General features: G+C 34.6%; 1 protein-coding gene across 1 annotated transcript; it reads left to right on the top strand.

Annotated features, from left to right (window-relative positions):
- Positions 1 to 1,362: 1,362 nt before the first annotated feature.
- Positions 1,363 to 17,144, top strand: LOC122755123 (histone H1.4-like). The gene is made up of 3 exons (XM_044003479.1): positions 1,363 to 1,452; positions 2,005 to 2,135; positions 16,613 to 17,144. Exons 1-3 carry the CDS (start codon positions 1,363 to 1,365, stop codon positions 17,142 to 17,144), a joined length of 753 nt encoding a protein of 250 aa, XP_043859414.1.
- Positions 17,145 to 17,677: the final 533 nt, after the last annotated feature.

The raw sequence follows: 17,677 nt of genomic DNA on the forward strand, positions 1-17,677 counted from the left end.
GTTTGGGACTGTATTAAAGAAGCAAAGTCAGGAAGAGAAAGCTAAAAAGGAGTTTAGTAACACACCAAGACAGCAGGTGGTGATGGGTCAGCTACTGGGTTGACCTGGGATTCAAACAGAGCACAGCTTTATAGACAGGAGTAAGCATCCTCCAAAGAAGGACAAAGGAATTGGATCATGTAATAATGAGAAGGCAGGATTAGTGCTGCCTGAACATCTACCTAAGCGTTTTGATTGGCCCATGGTTCAAATGGAAAGATAGGATTAGCACTAAAGAGACAGGATTAGGGTATAATTAAGAGCACAGAGAGGACTGCCCTTTCCTTCAAGCTGTCTACATTTACCCCAAATCAAGCAACTTTAAAACATTGGGGTTATTTCAGAATGGCTGCATTAGTGACTGATTTGAAGCAGCAAAGTGGTATGTTGGATAGAGTGTTGAGTCTGGAGTCAGGAATACTTATCTTCCTGAGTTCAAAATATAGTCTTATTTACTAGCAGCATGACCCTTGGGTGACTCATTTAACCCTGTTTGCCTCAGTTTCTTTATCTTTCAAATGAGCTGGAAAAGGAAATGGCAACCCATTTCAGTATTTTTGCCAAGAAAATCTCAAATGGGGTCATGAAGAGTCAGACACAGTAGAACAGGCCTGTGCTACCTAGCTGCCCCCAAACAAACAAAGAAAACTGATGCTGAACACACTCCTTTTAGCAATATTTTTTGCAGTGAATATAAAGTATGAGGCAAAGAGAGGAGAAAGTATAAGAGAATAGATCAGAGGGAAGTACTCAAATAACAATTTTAAGTGAATGTGAATGGGATGAACTCACCCATAAACAGAAGAAAATAGTAAAATGGAATAAAAAGCAGAATCTAATAGTACAGTATTCACAAGAAACATGTTTGAAACAAAAAACAACTCAGTTAAAAAGGAGATTTGAAGTAAAATTTTTGTTCTTCAAATGAATTTAAACAATGTGAGGGCCAAATTTAATATATGGAGAGTTATTTGAGTGACTCACCGTAATATTGGGGTCCCAGAAATAATGAGGGACTTCTAGGTCCAAAGTTCCCTCCCCTCCAAACTGCCTTTTCAGATATTTCTCCCAGGCCAGTAAGAAAGGAGCCTAACAGCCTCTTTTCCACAAATGAATCAGGTTTTATTAATAGGAATGAAATAAACAGCAAAGGTGAAATTAATAAAATCAAAGACAAAGGAATAGGGAAAAAGAAATAAGGATAATCCTTCTAACTCTAACCTAAGTCTATACAATCCCCACACTCCCTTCCAGTTCAGCTAATTCAAAAGAGCAAGGCTTTTGTGTTAACTCATCACCTGGGGCTCATAGCTTGAATGGAAAATGGCCAGGTCCTGCAGGACAAAAATGCCTCCTGCTGCTGCTCATGCCACTGGGAGGAAAGTAACTCCAGAAGAGACCAAGCTCCCCTCAGTGAGCATTTAATCTTCCTTCCCCAAAAGGGGAGGTCCTTCAAAACTGCCTGTGGAGAATGGTTTCTTCTTCTGACATCAGCAGCATATGTCACTTCAGGGCAGGCCAGGTGTGGCTCATCCAATCAGACAGCCAAATTCCAATAATCTTACCACAACAAACAAACAAACAAAAAGCACAGGTAAAAGTATAATCTCATACAAGGCAAAAGCAAAATTAGTTGTTGTTCAGTCATTCAGTCATAGTTGATTCTTTTTGACCCCATAGACCCTTGCATTCCAGGTCCTTCTATCTTCCACTTTTTCTCAAAGTTTGTCCAGGTTCATGTTTATTGCTTACATGATACTATCTAGTCATTACATCCTCTGTCATCCCTTTTTCCTCTTGCCTTTGATCTTTCCCAACATTAGGTGTTGTTTTTTTTCAATGAGTCTTGTCTTTTCATTATGTAGCTAAAGTATTTAAGTTTCAACTTCAGTACTTGACCTATCAGTGAACAGCCTGAATTAATTTTTTTTATATATTGACTGATTTGATATCCTTGCCATCCAGGAGATTCTCAAAGGTCTTCTGCAGCACCACAATTTAAAAGCATTGATTCTATGGCACCCAGTTTTGCTAGTTCAACTCTCTGATCCATATATTGTTGCTGGAAAATATCCATATGGACGTTCATTGACAAGGTAAGGTCTCTGCTCTTTTACTATGCTGTCCAGATTTTATATAGCCTTCCTTTCAAGAAGAAAGCTCTTTTAATTTCATCCCTACAGTTGTTGTCCACAATGATAATTGACCTCAAGAACATAAAATTTGACACTGCTTTCATTTCTCCCTGAATTTCCCTGAAAGTAATAGGATCAGTGCCCAAGTTATTTGGTTGGTTGTTTTTTTTTTTATGTTAAACTTTAAACCAAATTTTATACTCTCCTCTTTCCATATCATCAAATGATTTCTTATTTTTTCACTTTCTGCAATCAGATTAGTATTGTCTGCATATCTGAAATTGCTGATATTTCTCCTAGTAGCCTTAATTCCAACTTTTGATTCATCTAGCCTGGAATTTCACATAATGTTCTCCTTAGAAGTTTAATAAATAAGATGACAATATATGCCCTTGTTGTACTTCTTTGCAATCTTAAACCAATCAGCTGATCCATGCTTCCTGGCCTGCATATACTTCCCTCAGGAGACAAGATGAGCTGTTACTCCCATCTCCTTATGGACTTTCCATATTTTGTTGTGATCCACACAGTCAAAGGATTTAGTGTAGTCAATGAAGCAGAAGTAGATGTTTTGTTTTTGTTTTTCTGGAACTGCCTTGCTTTCCCCATAATCCAGAAAATGTTGGCAATTTGATCCTTTGTTTCTCTGCCTCTTTGAAAGCAAGTCTGCTCTTCTGGTAATTTTTGGTTCACATATGGCTAAAGCCTAGCTTGCAGAATCTTAAGCATAAACTTGATGGCATGTGAAATGAGCACAACTCTTCAATAATTTGAATAGCTCTGTAAGATTGGGACATAACTAAACTTTTCTAATCTAGTGAACACTGTTGAGTTTTCCAAATCTGCTGGTCTACTGAGTGCAGGACTTTAAGAGCATCATATTTTAGGACGTTAAGTAGCACATCTGGAATTCTATCACTTCCACTAACCTTATTGTTAGTAAACTTTTGTAAGGCCCACTTGACTTCATTTTCCAGGATGTCTGGTTCTAGATCAGTAACCACACTATTATGGTTATATCTGTGATGTTAAGATAGATTTTTCACATATAATTCTTTTGTGTATGTTTGCCATCTCTTAATCTCTTCTGCTTCTGTTAAATTCCTATCATTTTTGCCTTTTATCACATCCATTTTGCATGAAACTTTCCATTGATGTCTCTAATTTTCTTCTCATTCTATTATCTTCATTTTTTCCCATTGCTCATTAAAACAAAGAAACAAAGAAACAAACCAAAACCAAAAAACTTTCTTATCTTTCCTTTATATTCTCTGGAATTTGGCATTTAGATATACTCAGTTGGGTATATCTTTTCCTTTATTGTTTACCTTTCACTTTCCTTCTTTTCTCAACTGTTTGTAAAGCCTCATCAGAAAGCCATTTTGCTTTCTGGCTCTTTTTCTTTGGAATATTGCATTTGTTGTTGCTGTTGCTGCTGCCTTATGTACCATATTGTAAACCTCTATCCATAGTTCTTCAGGCACTCTATCTACTAGAAATAATCCCTTAAATCTAGTTAACACCTCCATTTCACATTCATAAGGGATGTTATTTAGACCATACCTATGTAGTATGATGGTTTTTCCCACTCTCTTTAAGTGTGAATTTTTCAATAAGGAACTTGTGATATGATTGAAAGAAAACTCCATGTCTTGTTTTAACTCTATGAGTTTCTCCACCTTTGGTTGCAAAGTATATAATCAATTTGATTTCTATACTGACCATTTGGTGATATACATTTACAGAGTCACCTTTTGGGTTGTTGAAAAAGAGTGTTTGTTATAACCAGTGAGTTATCTTGACAAAACTCTAATATTAGGGGGCAGCTAGGTGGTGCAGTGGATAAAGCACTGGCCCTAGACTCAGTAGTACCTGAGTTCAAATCCAGCCTCAGACACTTGAGACTTACTGGCTGTGTGACCCTGGGCAAGTCACTTAACCCCCCATAGACCTGCAAAAAACAAAAACAAAAGCCACAAAAAAAAACCCTCTATTTGTGCTTCATTTTATACAGCAAGGTCAAACTTGCCTGCTATTCCAATTCTCTTTTGATTTCCTATTCTGACATTTCAATCTTTTATGTTAAATGTGACATCTTTTAGTGTTGACTAAAAGATATAAACAGGAAAACTATATCATACTGAAAATTACCATAGACATCTATTAATAACATTCATCTTTAATGCATTTTCACTGAAAAATGTAATATTTTTGTTTAATGCAAAAGTCAAATGAGTTGCATGATAAAATCCATAGTAAAAATGAAATTTTTGGAGACCTCAAGGAACACATTTTAGTCTTTGACAAATGTAAGGAGGCAGCATTTAAATTATTAAAAATCTCAATAGAATTTTAAAACTATTAGACATAATAGTTGTCTAATGGTTATTGAATAGGATTAGAAAAGAGTGTATCTATGTATCTATGTATGTAGGTATGTATGTATATTTCATCAGACACAAATGACAAATTTATAAGAGATAAAGGCAAATTATTTTGTTGTTTTTGCAGGGCAATGAGGATTAAGTGACTTGCCTAGAGTCACATAGCTAGTGTCAAGTGTCTGAGGTCAAATTTGAACTCAGGCCCTCCTGAATCCAGGGCCAGTGCTTTATCCACTGATAAAGGTAATTTTTATCCATCAGATTTTAAAATTGATTAATGATCAAAATGAAATTTTGAGAAATCCAAGATGAAATGAACAAAATCAAAAAATTGAACTATATGTTCGTTGATTTTTAATAACAATTTTATAGTTTTCTGGATAGTAATTTACATGTGCATGGAAACCTGATGAGTTTGCAGAAAACCAAATTGCCTATTTGTTAGTGCATAAAAATATCACAAATTCATGTGGAAAAATGGACATGGTAAATATTTACTGACTACATTGCAATAAAATTATTTCCATTAAATGGTCATGAAAATATTAAAAACAGATAACTTATCCATAAGGAATTATGGGGTCAAAGAATAAATTATAGAAAGTAGATATTCCATTAATGAAAATGACCAAGGATAAAACCTACAAAACTTTTGGGAGATTCAGCCAAATCAGTTGTTTGGAGACAATATATATCTTGCTAAAACTATTTCATCGATAAAGAGGGGAAAAACAACTCAATAAATTGGGCACAAAACTGTTAAAAAATACACAAAAACCAATAAACTTAATAATACCAATTAAAGATCTAAATGAAATTCTGAAAAATCAAAGAAGAAATGAACAAATATGAAAGCAAAAAGGCAACTTGATAGTTATGGATTTTAATAACAGTTTTATAGTTTGTTTTAACTTAATTTACATGTTTATGCTTAGCTATAATTCTGGCAAGTTTGTATAAAACCATAGAAATAGGAAGGATATGAGAAGAAACTGAAATGCCAGGTGCAAGGGAGTGATGATTGGTGTGAACTAATGTTATTAGCTCATACTCTGTGTGCATGTATTTGTGTGTGTGTGTGTGTGTGTGTGTATGTGTGTGTGTGTGTGTGTGTGTGTGTGGCCATTCACAGAAGGCATAGTTGCAGGATCCTGCAGTTCAGGTGTGAAAAACTCTGATTCATTCTTCAAAATGAGGTTGTAGAAACTAATGAACATGAAGTCCTTTAAACATCCCCTGTGCCCATGAAATCAAATGATATTATCACCTGAAATAACAGCTCAGCCTTCTTTGAACCTTAGCAATTGAAATTCATTAAAACAAACTTACCATGATTTCTAATATGACAATTTCCACATTCTCATGGAGTCATTCTTCCCCTTGGCCTGGGAGCATGATGTGGTTAGAACATTAATTAGAAACACATTCCATCAACTGCCTCCCAAGGTGAAAATGCTTAATTAAAGTCTTGAACCCTTCTGGGCAAAATAACCGACAGGTGGCATCATCTTTTCTTCACTTTCTGTAATGTGCCTTTCCCTCATATTTGAGAATATAATTAATTTAATCATTTCTCAAATGTTTTATTGTTGCCAGTCACCCACTGTTATGTGATTACGTTGGATAGTTTGTAGAGTCTCAGGATGTAAGACTGACTCAGTACTAGGAATAACTTCATAACAATGAGATCTGTCTGAAAATGGATTGTCTTGTCTCCAGAGATTATGAGTTCTCCATCAAAGGTGTTCATAGCTTTATTGACTGAGAAGAGAATTCAAAGAAGTTCAACAAACTCATTTGACATTTAAGTCCCCAAAAGATGAAGTGAACTTTCCCAAAATCACACAGAGTAAGTCACAGAACTGGGCCTTGAACCAATATATTCTTTTTAGTGGTCTATTTTCAGTAATGACAATAATGAACCCAACATAATTGTATTCTGTCATCTTAGAAGCTAATATACTGTGATAATGTGTCAGTGGTACTTGAGAACATGAAGTTAAAAAAAACATTTGGACCTGACTAAATAGGTACAGAAGGAAATCTGCCTTGGGGGTAACATGATTTTAAAGATACTTTGATATGAATTTTTAAAATATCTCATAAAAGAATAAAAGCTCCCCAAAGAAAAGAAACTAATATATATTTTACTCATCCCTCCCTAAAAAGTTCCCCAAAATATTTATAATTGTTGAAATATATGTCTACTTATCTGTTTCTATGATTATCTTTATGAGAATAGTCTATGTGATTTATATAGATCATTCCTAAGGAAAACATAAGAAAGGAAGAAATTAACTATTTTGCATATATTTATATTTATTTGATTTATGTTTATTAGTTATATAACTATATATATAAACTTGCTCTAATCTCCAGCAAAATGGAAGTTCTTTATGAGTAGCAATTGTTTTATTCTTTGTACTTGTATTTCAGCACTTATCAAGGTGCCTGGCACATAGTAAGAACTTTAATACATGCTTGTGTATTCATTGATTTGCAATGTCCCTTGGGAATTGTGTTCACTTTTATATCTTTGAATACCACCTCTATGCAGATGACTCCAACTTCAGTACTGACATCTATTTTGGACTCCAAATCTACATCACCAGTAGCATTTAAGGAATTTCCACCTTATTGTTCCAACATCATCTCAAACTCTGTGTCCAGAAATAAATGTTATAAGTCCAGGAGTTGAATCCTGTCTTTGGTATTTAGTACTTGAACAAAAAAATATTTTCAGCTTGTTGTGACTTAGTTTTTGTTAAATGAAGATACTAATACTTGTCCTAACTTTCTCATAGGATCAAATAAAATCTTTCATGAGGACACTTTGTGACCAATAAAATGCTAAACAAACAGCAGGTAGTAAAAAAATAATGGTACAGAGTATAGACATGACTTCAAAGTATTTTTTAAAAAAAAGAATACTAGACTAGGATTAAGGAAATCTTGGTGATAATACTATTTCTGTCACTTACTAAATGAGTGATCTTCATCAAGTCATTTAATTCCTTGGGGCTTATTTTTCTTATTTGTAAAATATAGGGTTTAAACTGGTTGATCCTCATGGTAACCTTTAGCTCTGAAATCCTAGAATTCTATGGAAAGAGATATTACTTTGATTTTATGGATGGAAGAAATGAGAGACCACATGACTGGGAATTTTGCTCAGAGTTACAAAGAAGTTGGTCCATTATTATTAATAATATAATTTTTACCTTAGGGTAATTGAATTTGTATTCATGAGGATAAAACTGGTGGTTGTAAATCATTGTTTTAAAAGGAGGACTCGATTCAGAGAATGTTAAATGCCCCACTACTATTCACAGAAGAATCTAGAATGAGCTTTAGAAGCTATGTTCTCTAACTTCCTCATTTTGTAGATGAGGAAACCCAGGATTAGAGTAGTGACATGTCCAAAGTCAAACAGGTAACAAGTAGCAGAAGCAGAATTTGAACCATGCCCACTGAGTTCAAAGCCAGTACTTTCTCTAATCTCTGCTAAATCATCTAATGAATTGTACTCATTGGTTTTGGTTTTGGTTTTTGTTTTTGTGATTTTCAAATAAGATCATGTAGGAAATGCTCATGATAAACTTTAAATTGTTACAGGGGTGTTAGTGAAGAAGAACATTATAATGAAACCTTGGCTCCTCCTTCCCATGCTGATTATGAATATGTTGTACCATGCTGTATGGTAATGAAAAATGGGCTGAATTTGAACTTGGAGAAACTGGATTTCACTTTGCCTCCTCACTAATTAAATGGCCTTGGGTGATGTCTTGGACCATTTATGCCTTATACTCCTGTTTTTTTACAATGAAGAGGTTGGATAACATTATTTATAAATTCTCTTCCAGGTCAGAATCCTACATATGATTCTCAGGACTTTGTAGAATGAAAGGTAAAAAGAAAATCATATTTTAAATGCACAGTATTTACTTAACAATATACTCATAATGAAAGAAATAGTCTTAGAGAAATCATGTGGAAAATGTTCAGTAGTGTCTGACTCTTCAAGATCCCATTGACTTTTCCATGGAGTTTTCTTGGCAAAGACAGTAGAGTGGCTTGCCATTTACTTCTCCAGTGTATCTCCATTTATCCAGATGAGGAACTGAGGCAAATAGGGATCAAGTCACTTGCCCTGAAAAAATAAAGAAAAAAAAAGTGACTTGTCCTGGATCACAAAGTTAGTGTCTGTGGCTATGTTTGAACTCAGATCTTCCTGACTCCAGGCCTGGTGCTCTATCCACAGTACAAACTAGCAACCCCAGAGAAAAACAATCTTTAAAATTATAAGACAAAGCTGAATGACAATAATTTGATATGTTACATTGATGTTTTGGATCATGTCAAAAATTTCTTGTAGAGTTTAAAGATCAGAAAAAAAAATCATTTTGTTTCTATTTTTTTCTTACAAAACTTATTCTTTAACTCAAAGTGAAACACATTTGCTTGCTTGTTTTCTGTTTAGAGTGTTACTTTTTGTTGAGTGTAAACCATAGAATAGCCTTAGAATTTCTATTTGCTGGCTTAACTAAGCCATGCTGAATTTTCTGACATTTGGAGGTCACACTGTTTGCTGATTGACATTCTCTGCCCCCTGACAATTTTTTTTATCTTCTTCTACAGTATTCTATAAGTACTCTGGATGTCTCAGTTTCTTCTGTTTTTATTCCTTCAGTTATTTCCATATGGCCAGGTTTTGTTGTTTTCAGTCTTCTGAGATCCCTTCCAACCTTTGACCACTAGTCTCTGTTTCTTTCCCTCAAGGAAAAGCCCCCAAAGCTCTATTCCATATTTCTCACCTCTTGCACATTTCTAGGATTTTCTGCAGTCTCCCAATCTTAAAGGAATGTCTGGGTTTCATATGTTTTCTGAAGAAAAATGTTCTAAATGAAATTAATAAATTCCTTTACTTAACCCTGCTATTTTTCTGTTCATTCATGGAGAGGATAATTATTTTTAATTGTTGACTTTTCTTCTAATTTTGAAAAACAGAAAAATACATTTTATAAAATGAAATCTTCAATGGGGCTGTATGTTCCTGTTGATCCAGTAATACCACTGCTAGGTCCATATCCCAAAGAGATCATAAAAAAATGGGAAAAGACCTACATATGCAAAAATATTTATAACAGCTCTCTTTGTGGTGGTAAAGAATTGGAAATTGAGAGGATGTCCATCAATTGGGGAATGGCTGAACAAGTTCTGGTATATGAATGTAATGGAATACTATTGTGCTGTAAGAAATAATGAGCAGGCGGATTTTAGAAAAACCTGGAAAGACTTAAGTGGACTGATGCTGAGTGAAGTGAGCAGAACCAGGAGAACATTGTACATAGTAGCAGCAACATTACGTGATGATCAACTATGATAGACTTAGCTCTTCTCAGCAAGATTATTCCAAAGCACTAATGATGGAAAATGCTCTCTACATCCAGAAAAAAGAACTGTGGATACTATTTCTACTTTTTTTTTATGTGATTGTACATATATAACCTATATTGGATTGCTTTCTGTCTTGGGGAGGAGGGAGGGAGAAAAATTTAGAACTCAAAATCTTATGAAAATAAATGTTGAAAACAAAAATTAAATCTTAATTTCAAAGAGAAGTTTGAGGTCATTGAGTAAACAGCTCATTTTTTGGCCAATTCCTTGGGCATTTGCACTATCAGTCTAAAATCGTAGGTGTACACAGAGCAAAGTTTGTCTTCTATTCTTACACCCTCTTTGTGAAAGATATGAATGCTAATAGACCAGCCATAAGGGTTCCAGGGTTCTCCATCTAATTGCAAAACATGATTTGAATGATTGTGTTTCATATAACTAGAAAAAAACAACCTGAGATTCCTTATATAATTAGAAATATATATATATATACACACACATACGTACGTAGTCTCAAGGGAACAATCTAGACATTTAATAGCTATATGATATCACATCAATTATTTTGGGAAAATTTACTAGATTTCATTTCTAGTAGACAGTAAGTACAAGTATTAAAATAGAAATAAGCCAAACCTGCTCCCTGCACATCAGTACTTATGTTAAAGATTTCAAATCATAAATTGCTGTCAGAAATAGCTCCACTTCCTAAACTCATTAGCACTCCAAAATATTTCTTCAATGCTGAACTCTAGAAAATGAGTTTGAACTCCACAAGGAAATGTGTTGTTTATGCCCTAGATGTCATATTTATCTTTTGATTTACCAGAATAATTTATTAGCACAGACAGAACTAGTATTAGTTGGACCTTCTCTCTAACATACTTTCTCTTCTGAAGGACATTTAAAATATTTTGACATTCTTCTTACTATAATTCCTCATAATAATGTTGTATGAGTAACACATGTCAAATCTGGAGATGCCACAAATAATCTTTTAAAAAATTTTTATTAATAACTATTTGTTTTTACATCACTTTTACTCCCAACATATCTTCTCTCTATCTTTTACTTCCAAAAAGCCATTCCTTATAACCAAGGGAAAAAAAAGAAGAGAAATAACTTTCATTAAAGTGTCACTAAATAAGACCAATTTTTTATGGAGTGTTCCACTTCTATAGTCGACTGCCTTTGCAAAAAGGATGGATATATTCTCACATGTTTCTTTTCTTTGGAGTCTACCTTGGCTATTATAATTTCAAAGATTTAGTTTCAACTTTATCATTTTTTCATTTGCATTATTATAATTGTACACATTGTTTTCCTACTTCTTACTTCACTTTTCATCATTTCATGTCTTCCCATCTTCCTCTATAGTTTTCATATTCATCAGTATTTTCATACAGTAGTATTTTACTACTTACATATAGTATAATTTGTTGAGCAATCACACAATAAATGGATATCTATTTTGTTTAAAATTTGAACTACTATAAAAAGTGCTATTATAAATATTTTTTAAGTATAAAGGATCATTCTTCATGTCTTTGACTTCTTGTTGATATAGGGATAGGGGTAGTATCTTTTAGTTAAAGACTGTGAACATTTTAGACATACTTTAAACAAAATTATAAATAACTTTCTATAATTTTAAGTGAATTAATAAATCCATTAATACTATATTAGTGTACCAATATTTCCACAACATATGATATTTTCATTTTGTTGTCATTGCCAAATTATTGTATGTAAAGTAAAACCAAAGTGTTTTTATTTGAATACCTTCTATTAGTTATTTGGAGCAAACTGTTATATGGTTGTTAATAGTTTACAATTCTTGTTTTGAAAACTTAATATTCATTGACCACTTATGTAGTGGAGTATAGCTTTTGGTCTATATATCTTGGATATGCTATCACTGCCATCAATATTTCATAGAAGTATCCCTCTACCAATCTCTGTTTTTTATCCTACTTGTGTTGATTTTGTTCATGTACGAGCTTTTGAATTTCATGTAATCAACATCATTTCTTGTTTTATCATCTTTATCCCTTGTTTGATTTTGTAATATTTTACTAACCATAGATGGGAAAGTTACTTGATCTGGTTCTCCTCTATTCTTTTTATGGTGGCCATGTATCCATTTTGAGCTTATTGCAGTATATGTATAAGATATTGATTCAAAATATTGTTGCTATCAAACTGCTTTACAGTCATCTGAGAAATTCTTAATATTTCGATAATACTTGATGAAATTATACATATATATTTCAATTTTATCAACATGAGGTCACTGAGTTCAATTCTTTCTTATTATTCCTTATCTAATCTGTTCCTGTCATCTATACTTCTGTGTTTTTAGAGTATCAAATATTTATAAAGATTATTTCTTTATTGTACAATATAAAATCTGCAGTTTATTCCCTCTTGGTTCCTATATTTTTAAATGTCTTTTTTTTCCAATCTTAATAGTACTTTATTTTCCCCAGTTAAATGTAAAGATAGTTTTCAACATTTGTTTTTATAACATTTTGAGTTCCAATTGTTCCTCCCTCTCCCCTTTCCCTACCCCCTCCCCAAGATAGAAAGCAATCTAATAATGGTTCTATATATACAGTCATATTAAACATATTTCTGTATTAATCATGTTGTGAAAGAATAATCAGAACAAAATGGAAAAACTTCAAAAAAGAACAAACAACAACAAAAAAGAAAAAACATATAATGGTTTAATCTGCATTCAGACTCCACAGTTCTTTTTTCTGTATGTGGAGAACATTTTCCATCATAAGCTTTTGGAATTGTCATTGCATTGCTGAGAAGAGCTAAGTTTGTCAGAGTTGATCATCACACAATGTTGCTATTACTGTATAGAATGTTCTCCTATTTCTGTACACTTCACTCAGCATCAGTCCACTTAAGTCTTTCCAGTTTTTTTTTTCTGAAATCTTCCTGTTCATCATTTCTTATAGCACAATAGTAGTCCATTACATTCATATACCAGAATTGTTCAGCTATTCCCCAACTGATGGACATCCTAATTTCCAATTCTTTGCCAGCACAAAGAGTGCTGCTATAAATATTTTTGTACATGTGTGTCCTTTTCCCTTTTTTATGATCTCTTTGGGATATAGGCCTAGTAGTGGTATTACTGGGTCAAAGGGTATGCACAGGCCCATAGCCTTTTGGGCATAGTTCCAAATTGCTCCCCACAATGTATGAATCAGTTCACAACTCCACTAGCAATGCATTGGCCTTCCAATTTTTTCATAGGCTCTCAAACATTTATTATTTTTTCTCATATTAACCAATCTGACAGATGGGAGGTGGTAGCTCGGAATACTTTTAATTTGTATTTCTCTAATTAATAGTGATTTAGAGCATTTTTTCATATGGCAATGGATAGCTTTGATTTCTTCATCTCAAAACTGCCTATTCATATCTTTTGCCCACTTCAATTGGGGAATGATTTGTATTCATTTAGTTCCCTATAAATGAGGTCTTTCTCAGAAAGACTGTTTAAAAAAATGTTTCCCAGCTTTCTGCTTTCCTTCTAATCTTGCATGCATTGCTTCTGTTTGTACAAAACCTTTTTATATTATTGTAATCAAAATGATCCATTTTGCATTTCATAGCATTCTCTATCTCTTATTTGCTCATAAATTCTCCTCTCCAATGTAAAGAATTAATTGTTATTTGAGGTTTTTATGCCTCAGTGGGCATTGGCCTAGGGCTCCGCAAAGGCACAGTGCTCCACCCACTGGTTGTAGCCATTGCCAGGGCTCTTGCACCTCATGTCATCACCACTCACTGATGCCTACATGGGCCTGGCAAAATTATAATGATTGGAAGCTTAGTGAGGGCAGTTATGTGACTGTCAGAGTGGCCATCCCATTGGCTGGGGCTGTGTGGGGGTATTTCTAGGTTTGGGGGAGGAGAATTGGGCATTCTAGGTGGAAGCTGGAAAGTGACAGGCGTTCTGCTGCATATTTTCAGCTGATTCCTGGGAGGTGGTATTTTTTCAGGTATTATCATTTCCCTTTCCCCATTTTATTTCTTTTCCCTTGATCCTACTGATCCTTTTCTTAAGTTTGTTCTTGTTAAAATAAATCTTGTTCTGTTTTGAGGGAGGCTGCCAGTCTCCTTCCTTGCCCCAGTATTGCGGCTAGGTGCTTAGCTAGCACTCCCCAATTAAAAATTGGTCCCCACACCATAGATCTGAAAGGTAAATTATTCCTTCCTTTCCCTATTTTCCTATGGTATCATCCTTTATGTCTAAACCATGTACCCATTTTGAACTTATTTTGGTATATACTGCATCATGTTGGTCTATATCTAGTCCTTGCCATTCTATCTTCCAGTTTTCCCAGGAGTTTTTGTCAAATAGTGAGTTCTTATCACAGAAGCTGTAGTCTTTGAGCTTATCAAACAGTGGATTGCTATAGTCATTTAATAGGAATGAGTGCTGTATTTTTCAAAAGCTTTTTCTGCATCTTTTGAAATAATCATACTATTTTGGTCAGTTTTGTTATTTATATGGTCAATTATTTTGATAGTTTTCCTAATGTTGAGCCAGCCCTGAATACCTGGTATAAATCCCACCTGGTCAAAGTGTATTATCCTGGTAATAAATTGTTATACTCTCCATGCTAATATTTTGTTTAAAATTTTTACACTGGAATTCATTAGAAAAAATTGGTCTATAATTTTCTTTCTCTGTTTTCGCTTTCTTGATTTAGGAATCAATACCATGTTTGTGTTATAAAAGGAATTTGGTAAAACACATTCTTCCCCTATTTTTCCAAATTATTTATATAGCATTCGAATTCATTGTTCTTTAATGTTTTGTAAAATTCACTTGTAAACACTTTTGGCCCTGGAGATTTTTTCTTATGGAGTTCATTGATGGCTTCTTTAATTTCTTTTTCTAAAATGGGGCTATGCACATCTTATATTTCCTCTTCTATTAATCTGGTAATTTATATTTTTATAAATATTCATCTATTTCCTTTACATTGTCAAATTTTTTTGCACACAGTTAGGCAAAATAGATCCTAATTATTGCTTTAATTTTCACTTCATTGGCGGTGAATTCACCCCTTTCATTTTTGATAGTCCTAATTTGGTTTTCTCCTTTTTTTTTTCATCAAATTAACTAAAGGTTTATCTATTTTATTGATTTTTTTATTAAACCAGATCAGTTTTATTTATTAATTCTATAGTTTTCTTACTTTTTATTCTATTAATGTTTCCTTTGATTTTCAGAATTTCTAATTTAGTATTTAGGGGGATTTTTAATTTTTTTCTTTTTCTACCTCTTTTAGTACCATGCCCAATTCATTGATCTCCTGTTTCTCTATTTTATTCATGTAGGCATTTAGAGATATAAAAATTCCCCTAAGAACTGCTTTGACTACATCACATAAATTTTGGTATATTGTCTCATTGTCATTCTCTTTGATGAAGTTATTGATTGTTTCTATGATTTGTTGTTTGACCCACTCATTTTGGGGGAGCAGGACAATGAGGGTTAAGTGACTTGCCCAGGGTCACACAGCTAGTAAATGTCAAGTGTCTGAGACCAGATTTGAACTCAGGACCTCCTGAATTCAGGGCCAGTACTTTATCCACTGCACCACCTAGCTGCCCCAACCCACTCATTCTTTAGGATGAGATTATTTAGTTTCCCATTAATTCTCATTCTATCTTTCTATGGCTCTTTATTACATGAAATTTTTATTGCATCAAGATCTTGTTTATTTTGTGGTTATATTTATCTAGTACTGAGAGGGGAAGATTAAGACCCCCCCCCAGGCTTTTATTTAAAATGTTTGAATTTATATTAATTAGTATTGAGGGTCCATAATGTTTGTTTCCTTTTTTGTCCTCTAGTTTTAGTGTTAGGACTATATTTGTTTCATAAACATAATTTGATAAAACATTTTTCGTAAATTTTTAAAGAATTTCTATAGTTTACATCATAATTACTATATAAAAATGGATACTTCTTTAAATCTATGTGGAGGAAGTGTTCCCTCTTTAGTAGTTCCTTTACAGGTAGTTCATTTCCCCCCCCCCCCCCCGTTAATGGATTTTTTAACACCTTTATTTGGTATTATGTAGATTAGGTGCTATAATTTTGTTTATAATTTTCTATTTCTTTCCAATTCTTAGTTTTTGCAGCATATATCTATATAGCAGATTTCCTTACAACACAATTCAGTTTTTTGGTGACTGAATTTGTATGCACCTCTACCCTAAAGATTCACGTTAAAGGTACAGGGATGTTGTCCTCATCTCTTAGAAACACTCTTGGTCTCCTCAGCAAGAGAGTTAACATTAGTCACTTAAACAAGAATAAAATTTCATAGAAGGGAGGTACAAAGAGAAAGATGATTCTGGAGCCTTTGAGATTATGTAGTGTAAAGAATTAATTTTTATTTGAGGTTTTTATTCCTCGGGACCCACTGGCCTGGGGCTCTGCAAACCAATAGTCTTCCTGGCCTGAGTACTGCTGAGGTGACCTGTAAGGAGGAATCTGTCTTTGACCCATCATATGATTCCCTTGGTTAACTTGACCCATCATTCCCATTGGGGGCTGCTGTCCTTGATAATGCTGACCACCTCCCTGTGGCATATTATACTGTTGTGAAGCAGGCCTCGACAGCCGGATGGGCTTCTGCTCTGGGCCACTGAGGCAGTGGAAGCGTCCAAGGAGTGCAGTGGCATGTCTCTGGCCACCCTCAAGAAGACGCTGGTGGCCTCCGGATATGACATGGAGAAGAACAGCCGCATCAACCTGGGGCTCAAGAGCTTGGTGAGCAAAGGCATTTTGGTGCAGACCAAAGGCACCGGCGCTTCTGGCTCCTTCAAGTTCAACAAGAAGGCCTCTGCCAGTGAGGACAAAGGTAAGAGGAAGAAGACCACTGCGGCCAAGGCCAAGAAGCCCTCTGGCGCTGCTGCCAAGAAGCCCAAGAAGGCGGCGGGGGCGGGAGCTGCCAAGAAGAGCGTGAAGAAGATGCCAAAGAAGCTCAAGAAGCTGGCTGCGATGGGAGCCGAGAAGGTGACCAAGAGCCCGAAGAAGCCCAAAGTTGCCAAGCCAAAAAAAGTGGCTAAGAGACTGGCCAAGGCCAAGCTGGTCAGGCCCAAGGGGGCTAAACCCAAGGCAGCGAAACCTAAGAAGTCATAGCCAAAGAAGTGAAGGGTGCTATGGAACAATTCCACTTTTAAAAACCTCAAATAACAATTAATTCTTTATAGTAGATATTAGTATATGGCTGTGTGAGGACTAGAAAATATTCTATGGGGATTATAGGTGGAGGTAAATGAATCGGTGTTTCCTATCTACTAAGGTGCTACTCAATGAGGTTCCAATGTTTTATCCACTATTCAACTTTCTCCATCATGGCCACAACAACCACCCTCATCTATACTGGCCCCAGCTTCTATTTAGTAGTAATAGAACTTCTCAGTGCTAACCACCCATACACTGTGCATCATCCACCCATTGTACCAAAGTTCCCTGGGTTGGAGAAAAAAGGGGACAGGTACATTCAGAAGTGAAGATATTGTGAAAACAAACATAAACAAAAAGATACAAGTTTTCTGTTGTTGTTGTTGTTTTTTTTTAATAAGGTAGGGTTGGGGCAAAAATATCTTGTCACCTGGTAGCTAAATGTAAAAATTATCCCTATCAATTCCTGCCTTATCTTTGTACTTATT

The sequence above is a fragment of the Dromiciops gliroides genome, chromosome 4 (genome assembly GCF_019393635.1).
Source record: "Dromiciops gliroides isolate mDroGli1 chromosome 4, mDroGli1.pri, whole genome shotgun sequence".
NCBI classification, from domain to species: domain Eukaryota; kingdom Metazoa; phylum Chordata; class Mammalia; order Microbiotheria; family Microbiotheriidae; genus Dromiciops; species Dromiciops gliroides.